Source organism: Dermacentor silvarum, chromosome 3 (genome assembly GCF_013339745.2).
Source record: "Dermacentor silvarum isolate Dsil-2018 chromosome 3, BIME_Dsil_1.4, whole genome shotgun sequence".
NCBI classification, from domain to species: Eukaryota; Metazoa; Arthropoda; class Arachnida; order Ixodida; family Ixodidae; genus Dermacentor; species Dermacentor silvarum.
The window spans coordinates 216,670,102-216,690,196 of NC_051156.1; the positions used below are offsets into that span (position 1 = coordinate 216,670,102).

Below are 20,095 nucleotides of genomic sequence, written 5' to 3' on the forward strand. Positions count from 1 at the left end.
AGCTGATAAAGCTGCTATCGTTACTCCGTATAGCTCTCTTCAAATTTGCTATCGCAATTGATGCTTCGCCTTTCAGGTGAAACTGCGACAACTTTTTTACCGGTTACGGATGTGCGGGTTTTGGAGCCTTAGACGATAAGGCAGTAAAGCTGGTAGCTACACCGTGTGGCAATTACTGCAATGCGTTAGAAACATTTTAGTGCTGCGTGAATATTCTTGTCGAAGGAAAATTAACCCTTTACACCAGCACTTAACAGATTATGGTAGGTCACTGTAGTATTAGCTTTGTGTTACATCCAGCGTTGGTGCGGCCATAAACCGCAAACGGCACAGGTGTGCCGGCAAGCTAAAGCTCTCTAACGTTGGTGTTTACATTTGGTTCTTGCGGTCCCCGTAAGCCGTTGCCTTGCTTTGACAATCATCTTTGATGGTTTCTGCGACAATTTATATTTATCTTTACGGGCTAATTTCACCTGCATTTCTCTGCGCAGGGAAGCAAAGTTGAGGTTCGAAGGCCGCAAGACTGTCCCGCATACAACCGCTAAGAACCTGCATAGGTGAGACGTTTTCTCCTTCACTGGTGCGACATGGAAGTTCGTCGACAACAGATTCTTAAAACTGAAATATATAATAGCTGATTTTTCTACTAACCGTATGCAACGCTTGATACAGGAATTAAGCATAAGTCTGAAATGACTCAACATGTGCGACTACTGAACCTCCTCCTGCGATCTAAGATGAAGCAAAATTGAGATAACGTAGAAGCCTAACATTCAAAGAGCAATGTTTCGAAGACCAAAAAATAAAAGAGAAGGCAAAAATTTTCTGGCCAGATTTTGGATAATCCATTCGGCAATCAACGCGGATCATCCGATCACTGTTGACGCACTGAAAATTTTCATTTGAACATTGTCAAGATATAATGAGGAACCCCTATATTCTCGCAATACGACTGTATATATCTACACGTTGAACATGTATAACATGCCGCATATTTTAAATAGGGTAGTCTTTCACCTGCATCAACATTTTTTAGATGCGAAGCAGCTTATGGTCGGGGCTATGTCACTCCCTCCATCCATCCACCGTGTGGCGTCCACACCCGTACTGCGCATGTGCATCTCCTCCCCCCCCCTCCTCTCCTTGTCTCGTCTCCTCTCCGGATTGCGCAACGAATGGCAACACCTGCGGCTCCGCGCGCGATAATGCGAAGCAGCTTAGGTTAGAGACGCTACGGTAGGCGCTGCATACTCCGCTGGGGGGCGCCACTGTAGCTCGCGGTATAATTACGCGCGCGCGCGCTCCGCTCCTCTAATTCTCCTCCCGCAACGCCGCGGTGAGTGCCACAGACAGCGCCAGCGTCAACGCCAGTGTCAGCGCCGTGGTCAGCGCCGCGGAGAAGAGGGCTCGAGCCGCTGCCACGAAACGGCAGCGGCGACAGGCCGATCCCGAACTTCGGGCTCGCGAAGCCGGTAGCTACGTACCTCAACCTAACGGAAACGACGAACTAAAAACTAATGGGAACTTGAGTCGACCCCATGGCTGCTTCGCATACTACTCAGGGATCCCCTACGGGAAGATGATGAATTTTTTTAATTACGGTACTCTAAATCACGATGACGTTAAGTTTGCCACTAAAATGCAACAGAGGGTCCCTGGGGTGATGTATGCCGATTACATAATGATGCTGGCTAACAATGCAGAGAAATTACAGAAACCCGCAAATGCGTTCGTCAATGAAGCGTCATATGGAGGCCTTAATTTTACCAAGAGAAATTTGGTATTATGAACTTTAATGAATGCACGACTAATTATGTGGTATCGATTAAATAGCAACTCATACCCATAGTCAAACAATGTATACATAAACGAAGATGTGTTCAAAGAGCCACAAAAAAAAAATACTGTCAGCCCTTCCACAGGGGTGGAGATGGAAGGCCGGTGAAGCTGTACTATGGTGGGAATTCTGTATTTCCAATTATGACTATTTAGATGTGATGGTGTAATTGGTTATTTGATCTATTAAAGAATGAGAAATATATATGATCCGGTGGTTTTCATTTATTTAGTGACCACAGGTACCATGGCCTTATGCGGTGCCATGGCCTTATGGCGGTGTACCATGGCCATGGTACACTGCCATAGGGTGTACGGCAAAGGTTGGCACGTTCTTCATAAACACGTCACCAACGCCATGCGCGTTCGGTGCGAACGCGGGCAAAACGCGGTCGCCGTCGACAACAGTTCTGCGCGTTGCTGACGTGCGCTGTCAAAACGCTTGCGTGAGCAAGCACACCAGCAGCAACGAGCGAAGGTTCGTGTGGTCTATCGCTTCGACGGAAACTGAGCGGCTAAAGCAGAGCGCATAGAAAGGTAGGAGCCGCGTTGCAGATCGCTTTGAAGATACCGTGCGCGCGACCGCCCGTCGCCGCACAAAGTACAAGTACGCTCGCAGAGCAAAAGCCGCACTCCCTCCCTCCCGCGCTGCCTTCCCACTTTCCTCCTTTCGCGTGGGTGATTGAGTCGCCAGTTCCCCTTGCGCCCGGTCGCAAGATGCGCATTTGGGGCCGCAGCTAAACGTCGTCTCCCCTCCCTCCCTCCCGTTCCTCCACGGCCTTTCGCGCGACGGAAGAAATCGCGTTTACTCTCCGCCGTGCGTTCGCTCCCCGTGAAATCACGCGTCCCTCGCGCGCTTTCACTCGCACATACAGCATACGGCCAATGAGAGTTGTTTTTTTCTACACGCGGACACGACCATCGGAGACTGAGCCCTTAACAGCTTCGCTGTAAAAAATCTGAGAATAAAGGGGTAGGGGAATGTGGCAATAATGAAAGAAATCACTTCGCGGCTACAAAAAATATTAGGTGGTGCAAATAATTTGGAAAAAAAATAATGGGGCCAGCGCTAACGCTCATGAATGCCATTTTGGGATTATGATCTGAAAACTCTTCGGGTTGAAAGTTATTACAGGCCGGTGACGCAATTGCCACTGGGGGCCCACGGTGAAACCACAAGTTAGGCAGTTCGCGATGACATGGGTTGGACCTTTTTTGAATTCAGAGAGGCGCAGAACAAAATAAGGTATGCAGAAAGACAGGGGAACATGGATGAGGAGAAATGGGTGGTTAGTTAGCAACTAAGTGCAGGGTAATTGAAAGTACGAATAGATAACCCGTAGTCACAAAAAAAAGAAAGAAAAAAATCGAGAACACCTAAGCACTTATGAGCTGCGAATACTAAATCATTAATGTCCCATTGAACGCCGCTGAGCGGTCCTTCGAGTTATGAACTCCTCGCGGACAAGCGAATACGCTGAGACGCTTGGCGCGTTTAGATTTGGCTTTACCGAGGTGCAGTTAGAACGCAGGTACAGTATATTCTAGGCACTATAACGCAGGCAAGAGCTCGCGCGAATAACACAGGCTACCGAGAGCAAGAGTGACGTGGCATGGCGGCGACGCCCTCTCCCCTCACGCAACACCTGACGCGCTAACTCCGCAGCAGGTGTTCTCTTTCGCCGGCTCTGCTCCGTCAAGGCGTCCTCGTGACGTGGCATCGCAGCCAATGGGAATGCATCTTCATTGTCGCTGCTGCAGAGGACAGATGCCATTTTCGCTCAATGAGCCATTGGACGCTTTCGCATCAAAATAAAGCGCATGAATCAACAGGGATTGTAAATTGGCTTCAAAGAATGGAAACAATAATGTTCATGTAGATTTACAATTACAGCAAAAAATATATCAGGACACAAAAACTGCGGAATAACACACAGGGCAGTGCCTTGCTATTTGAGGCTCGAGCTAGTTGCCTGAGGACAAAAACTACCGGAGCAAATGTTCCCAGCAGAATGAGGCATGTGTCTGCTGCAGCAAAAGTCCAGAAACGACTTAGCACGTTGTAATGAAATGCCAAGATATCCACCCTGTTCATGCGTAGTTATAGCTATATAGTCCGCACCGGTTAGGCTCGCTGTCCTTGAGCGTCGGGCTTAATTGCAAGCGCCCTTTGTCGTAGGCACCGGGCTAGAACCGGACTCTGAAGTGTGGCACATGCCCAACTCTAATCTTTACGTCGGTTCGTTATTTCTGAAGTGATGAAGGGTTTATAGTCTTTGTTCGAAGCAATCATCTGCCCACTATCGCGCAACTAAGTGACATATACGACTGAATTTCTCGCATGATTAGCTTCGTGGAGTACCTGAAGTTCACCTATGCAAGAAAGGCCGATCTCGGTGACTCGTTAAAAAGCAAAACATCGGTAAGTGCGCAGTGCGTAAATGGTCCATTCAACAAGGCTCACGAAATGGCGTCTTGTTGCGGAACTTTTACACAAAGCAGTTTTTGAATGTTAAGGCGGAGGAGGGGAATAAATGCTGCCGCTGCCACCCCATCGCTGACTTCCCCACCTAATCGATAAAAGAGCGCGCGAATTAAGCTTTGTAGCTGTGCCTCTTTAATACGATTAGCATTATTTGGGAACTTCATCCAGCTTGCGGTATGTATCAGCTGTCTGTGTGTGTGTGTGTGTGTGTGTGTGTGTGTGTGTGTGTGTGTGTGTGTGTGTGTGTGTGTGTGTGTGTGTGTGTGTGTGTGTGTGTGTGTGTGTGCGTGCGTGCGTGCGTGCGTGTGTGTGTGTGTGTGTGTGTGTGTGTGTGTGTGTGTGTGTGTGTGTGTGTGCGCGTGTGCGCGTGTGCGCGTGTGCGCGTGTGTGCGCGTGTGTGCGCGTGTGCGCGTGTGCGCGTGTGCGCGTGTGTGCGTGTGTGCGTGTGTGCGTGTGCGTGTGTGTGTGTGTGTGTGTGTGTGTGTGTGTGTGTGTGTGTGTGTGTGTGTGTGTGTGTGTGTGTGTGTGTGTGTGTGTGTGTGTGTGTGTGTGTGTGTGTGTGTGTGTGTGTGTGTGTAATGGCCCATAACCAGTGCACCATTTACACCAATTGCACGCCTATCATTGAATAGTGTGCTAGTCGCGTTAACGTCGCCAATCATCTCCGAAGAATTCATCTTCGAAGTTTTTCATCGCCATGGATTCGAGATGTTTTTTTCGCGACCCTGCTACCACGCCACGTGATTATGGAGGCCAGAGTATCGGGACAGTGGTAGCTTACCCCGGCACAGTAACGGCGCCACCGCCACGTCAGTTATCGAAATTTTCCCTTTTACTCACGGTAGTCTTACTGCAACAGTTAAAATCTCGAAATTTGCCGTGTTTTGTCCCGTTTTGATAATAGCATTTTTAGTCGACTTCCCCCACTTTAGTATCGCTATCTGTCTTTCTAATCTCTAGCGAATTGCCGCGAGTGCACTCCACAGGTTCATGTACGACTTATAAAGTTGAGAACACGCTCTCTTCTATGGCGATGAAAATAAATTAATGTAGCTCTAATTCTGCTCAAATCGAGCGCTAATGCAGCTCCGCTAACGTGAAATCTGGGGAAGTGCGAAGCAGTGATGCGCCAGTGCTGGAGTAGCACTGGAGGGAGGAGCAATCGAGTGCTTGTGGGGTGGTGGCGCCCTCTCTTGAGCTGCGCTGGTACCAGTACAGCGTTTCGGAACCGATTTTACCAAGTTTCTGCTAATTAATGCACTTCATGCTTGATTATTCCTGTCTTTTCAATTATTCTTAATCATGTTAGTTTATTTTGAAGCGGTTTTGATCAATTCTGCAATTGTGTTGACCCTGTTTTGAGCACTTGTGTTTGAGCGTGATCACGACAGATCACGCACGACGGACGCCGACAGCCCGGGCCCCTAAAGTGATTCGTACTTTATACTAAAGTTTTACACCTGAAATACACTCCCTATGGAATCGCTCTGTAGTTCATTCGGAGTCACATATGCTGAACCCCAATTCTACAGGGTCAAAGGACCAAATCTGGATGCGGTAGGGGGGCCGCGTTTAGTGAAGCTTTCTTTGGGAAGTAGTTCGAAGGTGTAGACGCTATATGTAATACCGCTGGGGCGCGTGGGTCTGCCGATGCAATTAGCATTTCCCGTCTGCTTTCCCCACTACAGATTATAATTACAGGTGTCCTCAGCAATACGATATGTCATTACATTGCTACAAGCTAATCACATTTAACGTTGACAGTCACCGTGAGATGGGTTCTGGCGGAATTTCTTGTTAAGGCGAAAGCCTTAAATAGGTCATGGGTCGAAAATTTTACAGCGCGGGAATTTCGGTGGCACCAGAATTTGGTGTTACTTAAGCAACAGTTAGTCAAGATAAACTAAATTAAGGCACTCGAACCCACGACCTTTGGGGCGAGTCGAACTCACTACTTATGGTGGGAGAAACAATAGGAAGTAACAACGCATTCGTATGAGAATGTCAAGTAATTTAACGAATGTCTCGTCACCGCGCAGGCTTTCCCCTTCATCCTCTTCGGCGTAGGCTAAAGCGACGATCAACGTCTTTTCTTACGTTGACGGATATTCCCGTCCGAGATTATAATGACAGTGTGCCGCGAGCTGGGATTCACTCGCTCGGGAACTCTATAGGAGCACCTATATGATATATACGGGGACCCTAGGCTGGGATACGGTGCCTGCCAAAGGGGGTTTGTGTTGTGGGGGTAGCGCAAAGTGCAGTGTCGGCGTTGCGCGGGAACGCCCTTAGAAGAACATGTTTCACACGCTGTCGCACGTCCGAGCACTCATGGTAAATCATATCAGGCACAAACTAATCACGGCGCAGAAGGCATTCCTACGGTGTTTGTCGACTCGATTTATTTAGTAACAGACGCGTGTCTCGTGATTTTGCCTCACTATGTAGGCCAGAGGACTGCATAACTAAAGTCTAGTACTTCTTTATTGGAAGCCGGGAGTTTTTCTCGCCGCATGGGATGTTCCTGTACGTTGTATAGAATGAAGTTCTGATTACCTGTTCTGATAGAAGGGAGCGGGGGTGCGGGAGCCTGTGTGTGAAGGTTCCTTAGGAGCGTGCAGTATATTCTAGGCACTGTATTATCAGTCATCTTCTCGTCCTTCACTCCACCTTCCTCCTCGCAATGGCAAACATTCCGCAGTGTACATTTGTACTGGAACAATCGTCGCTGTTTCACAGTGGCCGCCACGTGCAATGAAGGTGTAGCGGAGGGTTGTCTTTTCCTCGCAACATCCGTGCGCGTACAAAACTTGGAGGACGCTTAAGCTTCGCCTTTTAAGAGTGGAACGCGAGGGCACCCAAAGATCCCTGACTGCTTCTCACGCTTCACGGCAACTGCAGCTTATGTAACCGTAATGTTTGCCGGGAAACGTTGGGGGCGAACGCTATGCACGAAGGCGGGCTTTCTGGTAGAAACGCCGCCTCTTGCGTGGGCCGATCCGGAAGGGTAGTGCGGAGCCGCGTCAAAAATATTACACCATTTCCAGGTTTCTGTTATTGTTTCGCACTTCTAATACTTCAATCTGAGAAGATATAACATAAAAGACATGCGCTGTCGGTGTTTTGTTTGATGACATTTCCTTGCGGGCTGTCATTCTCAAACTTCCGAGGAATAACTTTGTCAAGAATATAAGACAAGGTATGAGCAACTTTAGGGATAGAATGGTGTGGCAATATATAACCCGCATATAGCGCGTGTCATATAGCAAGGCATGGCATATACATATACCTAAATATAATTTTCTCCAACGGACAACGCCGCCTACACAGACACTAGATTTTCCGTGACTATCGCGTTAGAACAATCTTGTAGCACATCGCGATAGCGTACGCCGCAATAACTGCGCCGCAAACGGGCACCGCGAAGTCACACGCAACGTGCCTTGTCCGACGATTCGCAGCTACAACACAGCTTCGCGTTGGAAGTGCAGCGCGCTTTCTACGCCGGCTTCAACCCGAAGGCTGCCCTCAAAGACCTTGCCGCGTACAAGCCGACAGGCAGCATCGACTATGATGACGGCGGCGGTGCTTACCTGGCTGTGCGAGATTCAGAGGGCAACGCGCTGTCCATCGTTATGAGTCTCAATTCGGAGTAAGTGGCCAGCTACAATTTGTTCATTCGTCAGTCGATATTGCTGGATCAATGAATCAATCGATCGACCGAGTCATTGAAGCAATACAGAGGCTGTGACAGGCGCCTTCGTGGAGGGATTTCGGTGATGTGTTTTTTTTAAACCGTTACCCAAACTAATTAAACGAGCGTTTATGCGTTTTAAACTTAGAGGAATGGGGCCGCCACCGGTGGGAATCGAACACGCTTTACTCAAACTATGATATGGCTTTCTGCCCCGAAGCAGGGCGGAGCGCCGACTATCAAATGTATCTATGGCCAACAGACAATGAAGCCAAGGATAGCATCGGGGAAATTAGCTGTGGTTGAAACTGAAATCTAGAAAATAATAAAGAAAAGGGAAATGAAAGGCGGACGAAAAGATAACTTGAAGCCGGTGGTAACGGAACCCGCAACCTCCGCTTTAACGCGTGCGTTGCACTATACCAATTGTTTCTCTCTTTTCTCTCTCGTTCATTCATAGCGAGGGTCTCGAATCTGACAGCCTTGATGTCAGTGGTAGCATACGCACTTTCGTTTCCTTTTTCCATATTATATTCTACATTTCAATTTCAACCACAGCTAATTTCCCCGATGCTGTCCTTCCTTGGCTTCATTGTCTATTGGCTATATATGTGGTCATGGTTACCAAAAATCGAGCCCCTCGATTTCCCTTATTCTCTCTCTCTCTCTCTCTCGTTGCGTGCGTGCGTGCTTAAATCAAAATCAAAGTACAAGATTTTTGCGGCTCTTCAACGTGTACTTGTTGCGTATCTAAAGTACACTTGCGTCTCCCCGATCGTAATGTGGCCTTCGCGGGGGAGTATCGAACCCGCGACGTCGTGTTCAGCAAAAAAATAAAAAAAAACATGAAATATAAATTGGGGGATTTTACCTGCCACATCTGTAGGGTCTGATTACGAGGCACGCGGTATAGTGAAGGACTCCGGGATAATGTTGGCCACCGGGGGTTCTTTAACGTGTAGCCAATGCACGGTACACGAGCGTGTTCTTGCATTCCGCCCCATCGGAATGCGACCGCCGTCGCCGAACCCGCGACCTCGAGCTCAGCAGCTCAAAGCCAATATTATGCAGTATTACACTCCTGGAAATTGCTTCTACGAATACGCCTTGTTTCTCTTATTTTCGTATTTTTTATGAACTTAGTGAACTGCAAAATGACTTATGCCCCTATATGCGTATCGGTGTTGCGTGGCTCGGTCATTGAAGCATTGTCATGTGTGTATGCAACCTTTACTACAGCTTAGCAGTATTGCGCGTATGAGGTTCTAATATGCAGTTAGTTTTTCAAGCGAAGCTTGCATATACGCTAGCCTGCGCCAGCACCCGCCGTGGTTGCTCAGTGGCTACGGTGTTGGGCTGCTGAGCACGAGGTCGCGGGATCGAATCCCTGCCACAGCGGCCGCATTTTGATGGGGGCAAAATGCGAAAAACACCCGTGTACTTAGATTTGGGTGCACGTTAACGAACCCCAGGTGGTCCAAATTTCCGGAGTCCCCCACTACGGCGTGCCTCATAATCCTATCGTGGTTTTGGCACGTAAAACCCCATAATTTAATTTTTTTAGCCTGTGCCAGCAATGTAACGCTAAAAAAATTGTCGCCGTTTCACGCGAAAGGCGAAGCATCAATTGCGATAGCAAATTAGTAGAGAGCTATACGGAGTAAGGATAGTAGTTCTATCAGCTGTATCAACTTGGACATTGATTGATTGAATAACTTTTATTGTTTCAGTCCTGCAGAACGTGTATTAGCACGTCGCGGGCCGCTCCCACGTCGGGACCGACAGGCCTAGCCTGCCGGCCGCATCGTGGGCCTGCTGGACAGCCCAACGTTGCTCAGCCAGGAGTGGGCTGCGGAGAGCCGCCTCCCACCTAGCTGAGCTGAGGTCAGGGCTTGCTATGAAGATACATCCCCAGAGCATGTGCGAAAGTGTTGATCTATTCCCGCAAGCAGGGCACGCATCATCAGTGTGAATCTCAGGATATATCGCATGTAACGTGAACAGATTGGGATAGGTCTCTGTCTGCAAAAGTCTGAATGTCAGTGCCTGAGGCCTGGTGAGCTTGGGGTGTGGAGGAGGGTATTGTCGCCGCGAAAGATAGAAGTGTTTAATAAGTTCATTATAAGTGGCGGGCGCGTCCCTACCATCCGTAACTCTCTCCTCGGCCGTTACAGCGCCAGCGCGGTCAGTCAGTGCGCGCGCGGCAGCGTGGGCCGTCTCATTGAGGTTCGTGGGGACACCCACCATGTGCCCAACGTGGGCTGGGAACCAAGTAAGCAAGTGATGCTTGATTCTATCCGGACCTGCCTTACGAAGCAGCCCAAAGGCCTGTTCTGAGATCACTCCACATTGAAATGCCCTAATGGCCAACCGTGAGTCACTGTAGATGACGTCGCTGCTGTCATCAAGCATCGCCAAGGCAATAGCCACCTGCTCGGCTATCGCCGGATCTCCAGTTCGTACAGATGCACAGTTCGTGAGTCGCTGTTTGGAATCCACCACTACCGCAGAAAAGGAGCACCCCTTCCTATATGCAGCCGCGTCAACAAAGCAGGCTCTACGCCCCTCTGCCTGGATCTGTTTGAGTATGGTGGAAGCTCTTGCTTTCCTTCTATCCTTGTTATAGTCAGGATGTACATTTCTTGGTATCGGCGATACGGAGATCAAATCTCGTATGTCCCGTGGTAACTGGCATTTTCTTGGTGCCTCTGCAGATGGTGGGTAGCCGAGCTCTTGTAATATCCTCCTACCGGCGGCGGTCGTGGAGAGTCTGGCAAGTTGCGCTCTTTCCTGAGCCTCTGCAATCTCCTCTAGAGTGTTGTGGACGCCTAGCTGGAGGAGACGATTGGTGTTGGTGAAGATCGGTATACCCAGGGCTCGCTTTGTTATCTTCCTGAGCAACGTGTTTAGTTTGTTCCTCTCTGCTCTTTGCCATCGGTGCATAGCCGCCACGTAGGCAAAGTGGCAAAGCACAAAGGCATTAATCAACCGTAACAGATTGTCTTCTTTAAGGCCATGATGGCGGTTAGCCACCCTTCGGATGAGACGTACTGCGTTCTCCGTCTTGGTCGTGAGCTTGCTTATCGTTTGCGCGTTAGAGCCAGTAGATTCCACTACCATGCCGAGTATTCTTATTGCGTCGACCCTAGGAATCTTGTCTCCCTTGCCCGTGCGAAGAGAAATGGTGCTGTCAGACAATGGTATCCAGCCCATGGGCTTGCGACCTCTTCTTATGGGGCGATAGAGTAAAAGCTCCGACTTCTTAGCCGAACAGTTCAATCCCGTGGGTCGAAGATAGTTCTCCGTGATTTCGATGGCCTCCTGTAACGCACTCTCAACCTGTCCGTCACTTCCTCCAACACACCAAATGGTAATGTCATCCGCATAAATGGTATGCCTGATGCCCTCGACTCGTGAGAGTGTCCTGGAAAGGCCGATCATGGTCAGGTTAAACAAAGTCGGCGAGATCACGGAGCCCTGTGGAGTGCCCCTTGTTCCAAGCTCCACCTCTTCCGCCATCATGTCTCCTGCGCGGAGAGTCGCCCTTCTTCGGTGCAAAAATGACCGGACGTAATCATGGAATCTTACTCCCAGACCAAGTTCGGATATAGATTGCAGTATAAATGGATGGGATATCTTATCGAAAGCCTTCTCCAAATCTAATCCAAGGATGGCCCGAGTGTCCCGCGTGTCATTGTCGATTATCTGACACTTGATGAGCTTCATGGCGTCCTGTGTGGACAGACCTGCCCTGAAGCCAATCATCGTGTGGGGGTAGAGTTCCTCGTGTTCGATGAACCAAGTGAGCCTGTTGAGTATGACATGCTCCGCGACCTTGCCAACGCAGGATGTGAGCGATATTGGTCGTAAGTTGTCCAGGCTTGATGACTTGCCAGGTTTGGGGATGAGTACTCTAAGCGCCTGCTTCCATGCTTCCGGAACCTTGCCTTCCTTCCATGCCTCGTTGATGACTTCTGTCAGGTATTCTATCGAGTGATCGTCCAGGTTTCGGAGAGTCCTGTTTGTGATGCCGTCGGGACCAGGGGCAGACTTGCTATTAAGCTCATGTAGCGCCCTCCTAACCTCTTCTGTGCTGATGTCTGCATCCAGGTCGGAGTTGGGTGGCCCAAGGTAGTCTGCGTAGGCGACCGATGTCTCTTGCCGGGGACCAACGGGGAGGTACTTCTCCACCAGGCTGTTCAGGACTTCCTCAGTGGTCTTGACTCGTGTGGCTGTATGCAGAAGCTTTGCCATCACATGCTGCTGATTGGACCTTGTGTTGGTGTCGTCCAGAAGATGCTTTAAAAGATTCCAGTTTCGACCGTTCCGCATTTGACCATCAACCGAGTTGCACACCTCGTCCCATTGTTGCTTTGAGAGGGTGTGACAGTACTCCTCGATGGTTCTGTTGAGTTCAGCAATCTTTTTGCGTAGTCTACGATTTAGCCTTTGGCCCTTCCATCGATTGAGGAGTGACTGCTTAGCCTCTAGTAGATGGGCGAGGCGACTATCCATCTTTTCCACGGGAAGATCCGTGCATATGTTGTGAGTGTTACTCTTGATATCTTCCCTGATCTGGTCCATCCACTGCTCAAGGCTCAGTCTGGTGATTGGAGGTGGGCGCTCATTCCTTATCTTGCGGAACTTGTCCCAATCCGTGAAGAAGAACTCCTTCTGCCTCTTGGGGGTTGTCGGAAAGTGTGTAGCAAGGATATAATGATCGCTGCCAAGATCAACAGCTGTATTAGTCCATTGCGCCTTAGACAAATTCTTGACGAACGTTAAATCCGGAGTCGAGTCCCTGCAGGAAGATGTTCCCAATCTGGTCGGGAAAGACTTGTCAGTGACGAGCGTAAGGTCCAAGTCTGTAGCATTCTGCCATAACTCCTTTCCCTTGACCGTGTTGTACATGTAGCCCCACGTGTAGTGCGGGGCATTGAAGTCTCCGGCTATCACCAAAGGATTAGTTCCTGCGAGGTTGATTGCCTTCCTTAGAATCGCTTTGAAACGCTGGCGAAGGTCATTGGGGCTACTATACACGTTAAGAATGAAAACGCTGCCGCGTCTCAATTGGCCTGGTATGATCTCTATCATCACATGCTCCGCCTTACAGGTGGCCATTCCGAGGTCGTGAGTGATGTACGTGAGCTTACGACTTACAAGGGTGCATACACCTCTCCCCCCAGTTGGACCGATAATCGATTGATATCCCGATAAATTCACTTCAGCAGACAGGGTCTCTTGAATCAGGATTACATGCGGTTTTTCAGGATTGCTGCGAATGTACTGCTGCAGAGGCGCTTGCTTCTTAAGAAAGCCCCTGCAGTTCCATTGCCAAATGCGAAAAAAATCATTTGAGACCGCCATCTTGTTGCTCTCTACCTTTGCCCCCATTTTCTGCGGATGGATTGTCGCTAGTTACAGGGGGCCTAATGGTAATATGTGGTACGACATTGACACTATGACCAGAGATTGGCAACATCACGTTCTCTAGGAAACATTCTAATTTCGATACCCGTTTGTTCATGCTTTGAGCTTGAAAGGCCATCTCACTTTGTATCTGGGAGACCTTCTCCGCCAGTTGCCTTACACTGTCGCTGAGCGCTGAAAACATTTCGCGAATTTCTGACTTTACGCGTCCCGGAAGACTATCGTGCTCATGAACCACTGCTCGTTTCTTAGAGGGTCTCGCCTCATCATGTTCGCCCTCCGCTATGGGCACCTCCATAGGTTGGGGTGTTTCCAACGGAGCGGACGCAGGCGGAGGACGCGTTCCTCTCGCGTGTTTGATCTCCGCGATTTCGGACGTAAGCTTTTTAATAACTTCCCTCATATTAGCATTCTCGCGTTCAAGTTGTGCTATTTTATGCGCGCTTCCTGTCGCATGCTCCGAGGATGCCCCCGACCTCACCTCTGCCTGTCGTCCACGGATAATATCAGCCCAGGTGGTCGCTCCCGCCGATCCAGGAACCGCTCCAGTCTGGTTCCCTCTGGGTCTGGAACTGGACCTGGTGCGGCTGTCAGGCCTAATGCGGCTTCCGGAATTGATGCGGATTCTCGTCCCTCTGGACGCTGTCCGTCCTCTGGATCTGGAGCGCCCCCGGGATATGGAGCGTCCCCGGGATCTGGATCGCCCTCTGGATCGGGAACGGCCTCGGGTGCCGGATGGGGCCGATGAGTCCAGTTCTTGAGAGCGTGGGTGCCTTTCACCGGAGATAGCTGGAAAGTGTTGATCATCCTTGAAGGGTGGTGATGGCTTGCTTCTTTCCTCCTGCTCAGCGTTGCGAGCGCGTTCTCCTCTTCTGCGTCGAACCACGTACGGCATCTGGAAGCGTTTCTTGCATTCCTTAGCTGCGGTGAGGTGGGCCTCGCCGCATAACTTGCATTTTGGATCGCAGCTGTGTTGTTCATCGGGATTAGTTACTCCGCATCCCCTGCATACCACTTCCTCTGGTGACGGGCAGACATCGGAGCGGTGTCCAAGGCGTCCACAGGTGTAACAAACATCCATCTGTTTGCGGAAAAGCGTGCATCTGATCAGAGTGCCCCCATATGCAACGTAATTTGGGACCTTGTAACCCTCGAACAGCACCACCACAGTTCCAGTATCCTTGATTCTTTTGGCACCTAGCGCGAGTGGATTTCTCCGGTTGACGATCTTCCGGTCAATTACCTCAGGTCTGTCCTCGATTGCGATGCGCCGAATTACCCCCTTGCACGTGGCGTGCGGCGCAGCAACATACGCGTTCACCTCATGCTGTTGCCCGGCGACTGTAATGTTCTCCACAGCGGTGTAACAAACCGCGTGTTCGTGGCTAGATGTGCTGATCACCATCACATTTTGCATCGGATTGGGGCACATAGTGTCCCATTCTCTTTCCGTCGTACTGATACCCGTTGCAGCCCATATGGCTTCTGCGACCACTGTGGGGCCTGCCTTGGTAATACTCAGTCCGCCTCTGGGTCTGACCACAATCTTCATTTCGTCCTTTGGTAGTGGTGGCATCTTGCTGCCCCGGAGAATCTTGCTTTTAGCATCTTTGTATCTATTTCGGCTCGGCAGCGTATCTTGGCCGTCAGGGTGGGCCGTGGACGAGTTGGCGCAAAGACGCGCGGCAGCGTTCTTGCAAACGCGCCGCTTGGCGACCGTTATCCAGCCAGAATCTTTCCCAAAACCTTCGGGGGCTAAATCGTCCCCATCGTCCTGACTATCCATCGCAGAAAAAGCGGTGAACTAGCGCCTACAGGCTAACGCAGGCCAGCGGCAGCAGGCCCAGCGTCTCGCCGCGACTGGCGCCGTTGCGTTTAGAGTTAGTGTTAGCACTCAGTTCGGCTTGGTCGGCACAAGATCGGCGATAAATTCTCAGAAAGTTCACCCACCTCAAAAAAATGGTATCCACGTGTTCGGCAGCACTTCACTGAAATAATGCACTCACAGTTCACGGGCAACCACTTCATAAACCTTCAAGAGATCGAGATAAAGCAGGAGCCGATCGGAGCGCGTCCGACCTACTCGGCGCCATCCGCGTTCTCTCAACTTGGACATGCAGCAGCGCATTTGGTACCGCAGCTAAACGTCGCCTCCCCTCTCTCTCTCCCTCTCGTCCCCCCACAGCCTTTTGCGCGACGGAAAAGGTCGCGTTTGCTCTCTATATATGGAAAGGAGGAAAGAGACGCTTAATTTTGCAGCCCTTCGGGGAGCATGGCGCAGAACGCGCATTTGCTCTTCGACGTGCGTTCGCTCCCCGTGGAAGCGCACGTCCGTCGTGCCCTTTCACTCGCACATACAGCGTCCGGCGCGCGGCGACGATTTCATTGCCGTTGACGTCATACGGAACCTCACGGCGACGGCGACAGCGACGGCAGAAATCCGCTTTGGAGTGTCCATATAATTGCTATCGCAATAAACACCTGCTGCTCTCAGAGGTGCACATGTAGGTGGTCGGCACGCGCTTGTGCCATGGCTCCCGCGTTCGTCGTCGTCTACTTCTAAAGCTGGCTGCGTTGCCGCTTATCATTTCAGCGTAGAATATCACTTCTCTTCTGTCGTCGTTATATTGAGGCCGCGTTTACGGGGGTGTGAGCCACTGCTTAAGGGGGTGTGAGCCATTCGTTGTATTACGTAACGGACAGATTTAATTTTGAAGAAAGTTCATGAAAATCCATCCAGAATGAACGCGCTCGAGAAAGGGCTCGTCGTCGACGTGCTGATTTTAGCGGGAGGGCTTCCGACGCCTAGGCGAAACGCCAGCGAAGAGCCACGGACCCATAGTGGAGGGAGCGTGATGTTGAGGCCAAACGTCGGCGTCGCCTAGCCCTCCAGGAACCCGACAACGGTGGTGCACGCCTCAGCAACGCTAGCGCCAACTTCCCCCGTGCGAAGGCCAGGTTTCAACGCGAGTTTCTCAACCGGAACTTCGGAGCCGGCATCAGTGCGTATGACCACTTGTGGTTCGAGCACAACGTGGTACTCGTCAGTGCAATTCGTTCGGAGGAGCACCGAAGAAACACACGACAAGCTTCGCTTACCCGCATTCCCTCGACAGGGGAACGGGCTGACTGACTTTCTTTTTTTATGCGTAAGCATTTCTATGGTTACCCAACGAAAAAAAAAAAAAACTGTCCGAGCGTCCGTCCGTCCTCCGCGTAAGACGATCGCTTTCAAGTTCGCCAGCAGTGGAAGAAGACGAGGGCGAACGCGCGAGCAGTGGCACGAGCGCGTCTCCGACTACGTGACGTGTGCAATCAGACACGCACTAGGCACATATTGTCGGATAAAACTTAAGTCTGCAGTGAAGCCCCGCCCACGCCCTGATAACCACCAGCCACTCTTCCTCCTGCGAGGCTGCAAATAGTTCGTACTTCAAGCTTTCTCTGTTACCTAAATAAGGCGGTAACTGCAAATAAAAAAAACAATTATAAGTGCGTAATTTAATACGTTTTCACTCGTCTATTATAGTGGAACGTGCAAGTATGACAAGTACAGTCGTATCAAGTACGACGCCATTTTAAAAGGTCGCATGACGACGATTTTGTTTGCTTCTGTGATTGGCTGGCGGAGTAACACAACGCCTCGCGGTCCGTGTGCCTTTGTTGTCAACTGCTGTTTTCTTTTTTTTTTCAAATTGTATCTTAATATAGTAAGCCAGAAGTGTGGAGCAGCCGTGGCTTCGGTTGGGAACGTCATCAGCGCACCTGGCTCCGCCACCTGCAGTAGTTTGCTTGCCTCATCAGTTCACGATGCGCCGCCTTCCACCGCAGTTCATGTCGCCGCAGCGCTGTCGCATTTACTGTAATGGCGCCATGACGACCGCAGCCGCTGAGCAGTGCTAGGATTACCAGCAGTGTTGATTGCGAGCACTCAACACCATCTCGTTACTACAAATTCCACCTCGTTACTACCACCTCGTTACTACGAACTCCCTGAGAAGATTCTACGTAAATTTTCTTACTTAATTTTGTTTTCATTTTTCTTGTTTGCACAGACAATTTTTTTGTTCTTAACGCATAAAACTGGTAATTAATGTGCCGCGTAAAGGTAGTGGTCGAGAGGCTCAATAAAAACAGAACATAAGCTTCATGATGCCCCGTGAAGTAAGCTTTCAGCTAGCATAAAAAAAAGGTGCTCTTCTGCGTTGTTTTATACGTGAGTGTGTATGGTTCAAACCTCTGGGATGTCGGCATCATATCGTACCGCGAGAGGTCGATCGCAATTAGGTTCATGTGTACCACTCTCAGGGAACTACTTAGAGCAGTCTGCAGAGACTTGGAAAAGTGGATTTCACCTCCTTGGTCAAGAGCACACTTTCATGGTGCTGTCTTGCGTGACTCCAATCAGCCGCGCGGTAAACTCGGAATAATACGGAATGTCATAGCCTCAAACAAAATGCAAACCATGCTTCAGCCTGCGTGTAAATGATGGGTTTTACGTGGATTTGCCTAAACTTCGTCCTTCCTTGCTTTAAACGGCCTTGCGGCTTTTGCAAATTGACCATTTTCGGCATAAAAAATGTTGCGTTATAAATGCAAAAATTCGTAATGTTTATGAATGTGCGCGAAAAACCTATAACCTACAGTCGTTTAGTGAAGTATTGCTTGATAAAGTGTAACTGTTTCAGCCAATAAGATCCAGCGTAATGAATAACGCGACAAGAACGCTCGGAGCCGCAAGCGTGCACTACACCTTATTCCCACGGTTGCTGATACGATCAAAGTGCCACAGTTCCCTGTAGCAACATTTATAGGAAACTCTATAGCGGTACTGCTGCTAGGGCGGGACGTTCCCAAAGATAGCTTGCATTTCACTTCATCTTCTGATGGCATTTTTTTTTTTCTATTCATAACAGTCGGCTAGTAAAGAGCCACATTCTTTCACGTGCAGGTTCGGCTGCTCGTACCTGGCGTCTTGCGGTATCTTGATGAACAACTTCATGAACGTGTTCACGTTACCACAGGGTAGAAATGGTCTGCCGCCCTCTCCTCATAACTACATTGGTGCGATGAACCGGCCCGCCACCACCATGCTACCCGTCATCATAACAAGAGGGTATAAAGGCACACTGTTTGCCGCTCTTGGCGCCACTGGTGGCCTCCAGGGGGTCTCGGCCATGGCACAGGTGAGTAGCTACAAAATGGTGGTTTGGTACAGACGCCTGTGTGGCAAACTGACAACCATCCGGATTAGGTTTTACCATCGGTGGAAAGATCGCGCTTCGCAATTATAGGTACCATCAAACGAGGAATTGTATCTCTAAATCGGTGCAGAAACTCGCCATGATAATAATGAGGATGGCTATGATTATAATAATGATGATTTCTATTGGCATCCTCTTCGAAATGTGGTGGCGACAAATAGTCTCACCTAGCCTCCTTGAGCTAATCTGGCGTTATACACATGCATATCAGTCTAGCATTTTGCCTAGTTCTCCTGATATCTCTCTCTTACCTAATGCCTCTATCTCTATATTATACAATTATCTCTGCCTATAGCGATTCCAGTTCTATAATCTCTTCCCTGCTTTTACATTCCACAATACTCTAATTGCCTCTTGCTTATCCCAACCGCTGACCAGTTAATGCTCCCATCCGCTTTGAATCCCAGCACTACTGGAAGGTGGACGTTGCCTACGGGCCTTGCTGGGTGAATATCTTGACGTTCCATTACGACGTGTCCATTCGGTTTCGGGCTTTTTTACTGCATCAAACACATGCAGTAAAACATGCAAACACAAATATTTGCTCCGGCATGTTTTGTTTTGTTTTTCCTCAGACAGGCAGCTCGGGCCCCAAATAGCAAGGTACTGCCCTTTATGTTGCACAGATTTTCCCTCCTGATAACAGTCTTGTAGTACTTGTAAACCTTTATGGTGTTTTGGTGCGAAACCGTCAAATGGCTTACTGAACGAAAAAAGCTGGGCTCCAATCCACGCTGTGAAGATGGTTGGCTAGCGAAGCTGTAAACGACATTTAGAACGATTACTCATTGGGACGTTGCCTGAAATTATTCACATGGCGACATTCACACGCACTTTACCTAATTATTAGCCAAAGACGTTTCAACGGCCTGCGACTTGGCTTGCGCCACTACTTCGTGCACCTACAAAGAGTGTTCTTCTCCTTTCTGGGGTTTTACGTGCCAAACCAGTTCTGATTATGAGGCACGCCGTAGTGGAGGGCTCCGGATGAATTTTACCCACCTGGGGTTCTTTAACGTGCACTACAACGCAAGCACACGGGCGTTTTTTGCATTTCGCCTCCATCGAAATGTGACCGCCGCGGCCGGGATTCGATCCCGCGATCTCGTGCTCAGCAGGGCAACGCCCTTAGCTGATTGAGCCACCGCGGCGGTACGTCCTACAAAGAGACCAGAGACAAGCGAAATGCACTTAACCTGGAACTACAGTCGATCACACGCGGAGCAACTAAATCCAAATTCTGCGTCGAGAAATGTCTTCTTAAATTTAGAATTTGCGCCCTTGAAACGATTGATTGCATTGTACCTACGTCGCTTGGCCGTGTTTTTGGCTTCACGAGATTCATCATCATCCTGCCGCACTTGGCGCTAGTACTAAACGTCCTGA

General features: G+C 49.7%; 1 protein-coding gene across 1 annotated transcript in view; it reads left to right on the forward strand.

The window, feature by feature from the left end:
* Window positions 1-18,624, forward strand: part of LOC125944153 (uncharacterized) — a 32,799-nt gene extending 14,175 nt beyond the window's left edge. The window contains exons 3-5 of the mRNA XM_049664316.1: window positions 492-557; window positions 4,186-4,258; window positions 18,397-18,624. Coding sequence (XP_049520273.1) covers window positions 492-557; window positions 4,186-4,258; window positions 18,397-18,474 — 217 coding nt within the window. The 3' untranslated portion in view covers window positions 18,475-18,624. The remainder of the gene's footprint in view (window positions 1-491; window positions 558-4,185; window positions 4,259-18,396) is intronic.
* Window positions 18,625-20,095: the final 1,471 nt, after the last annotated feature.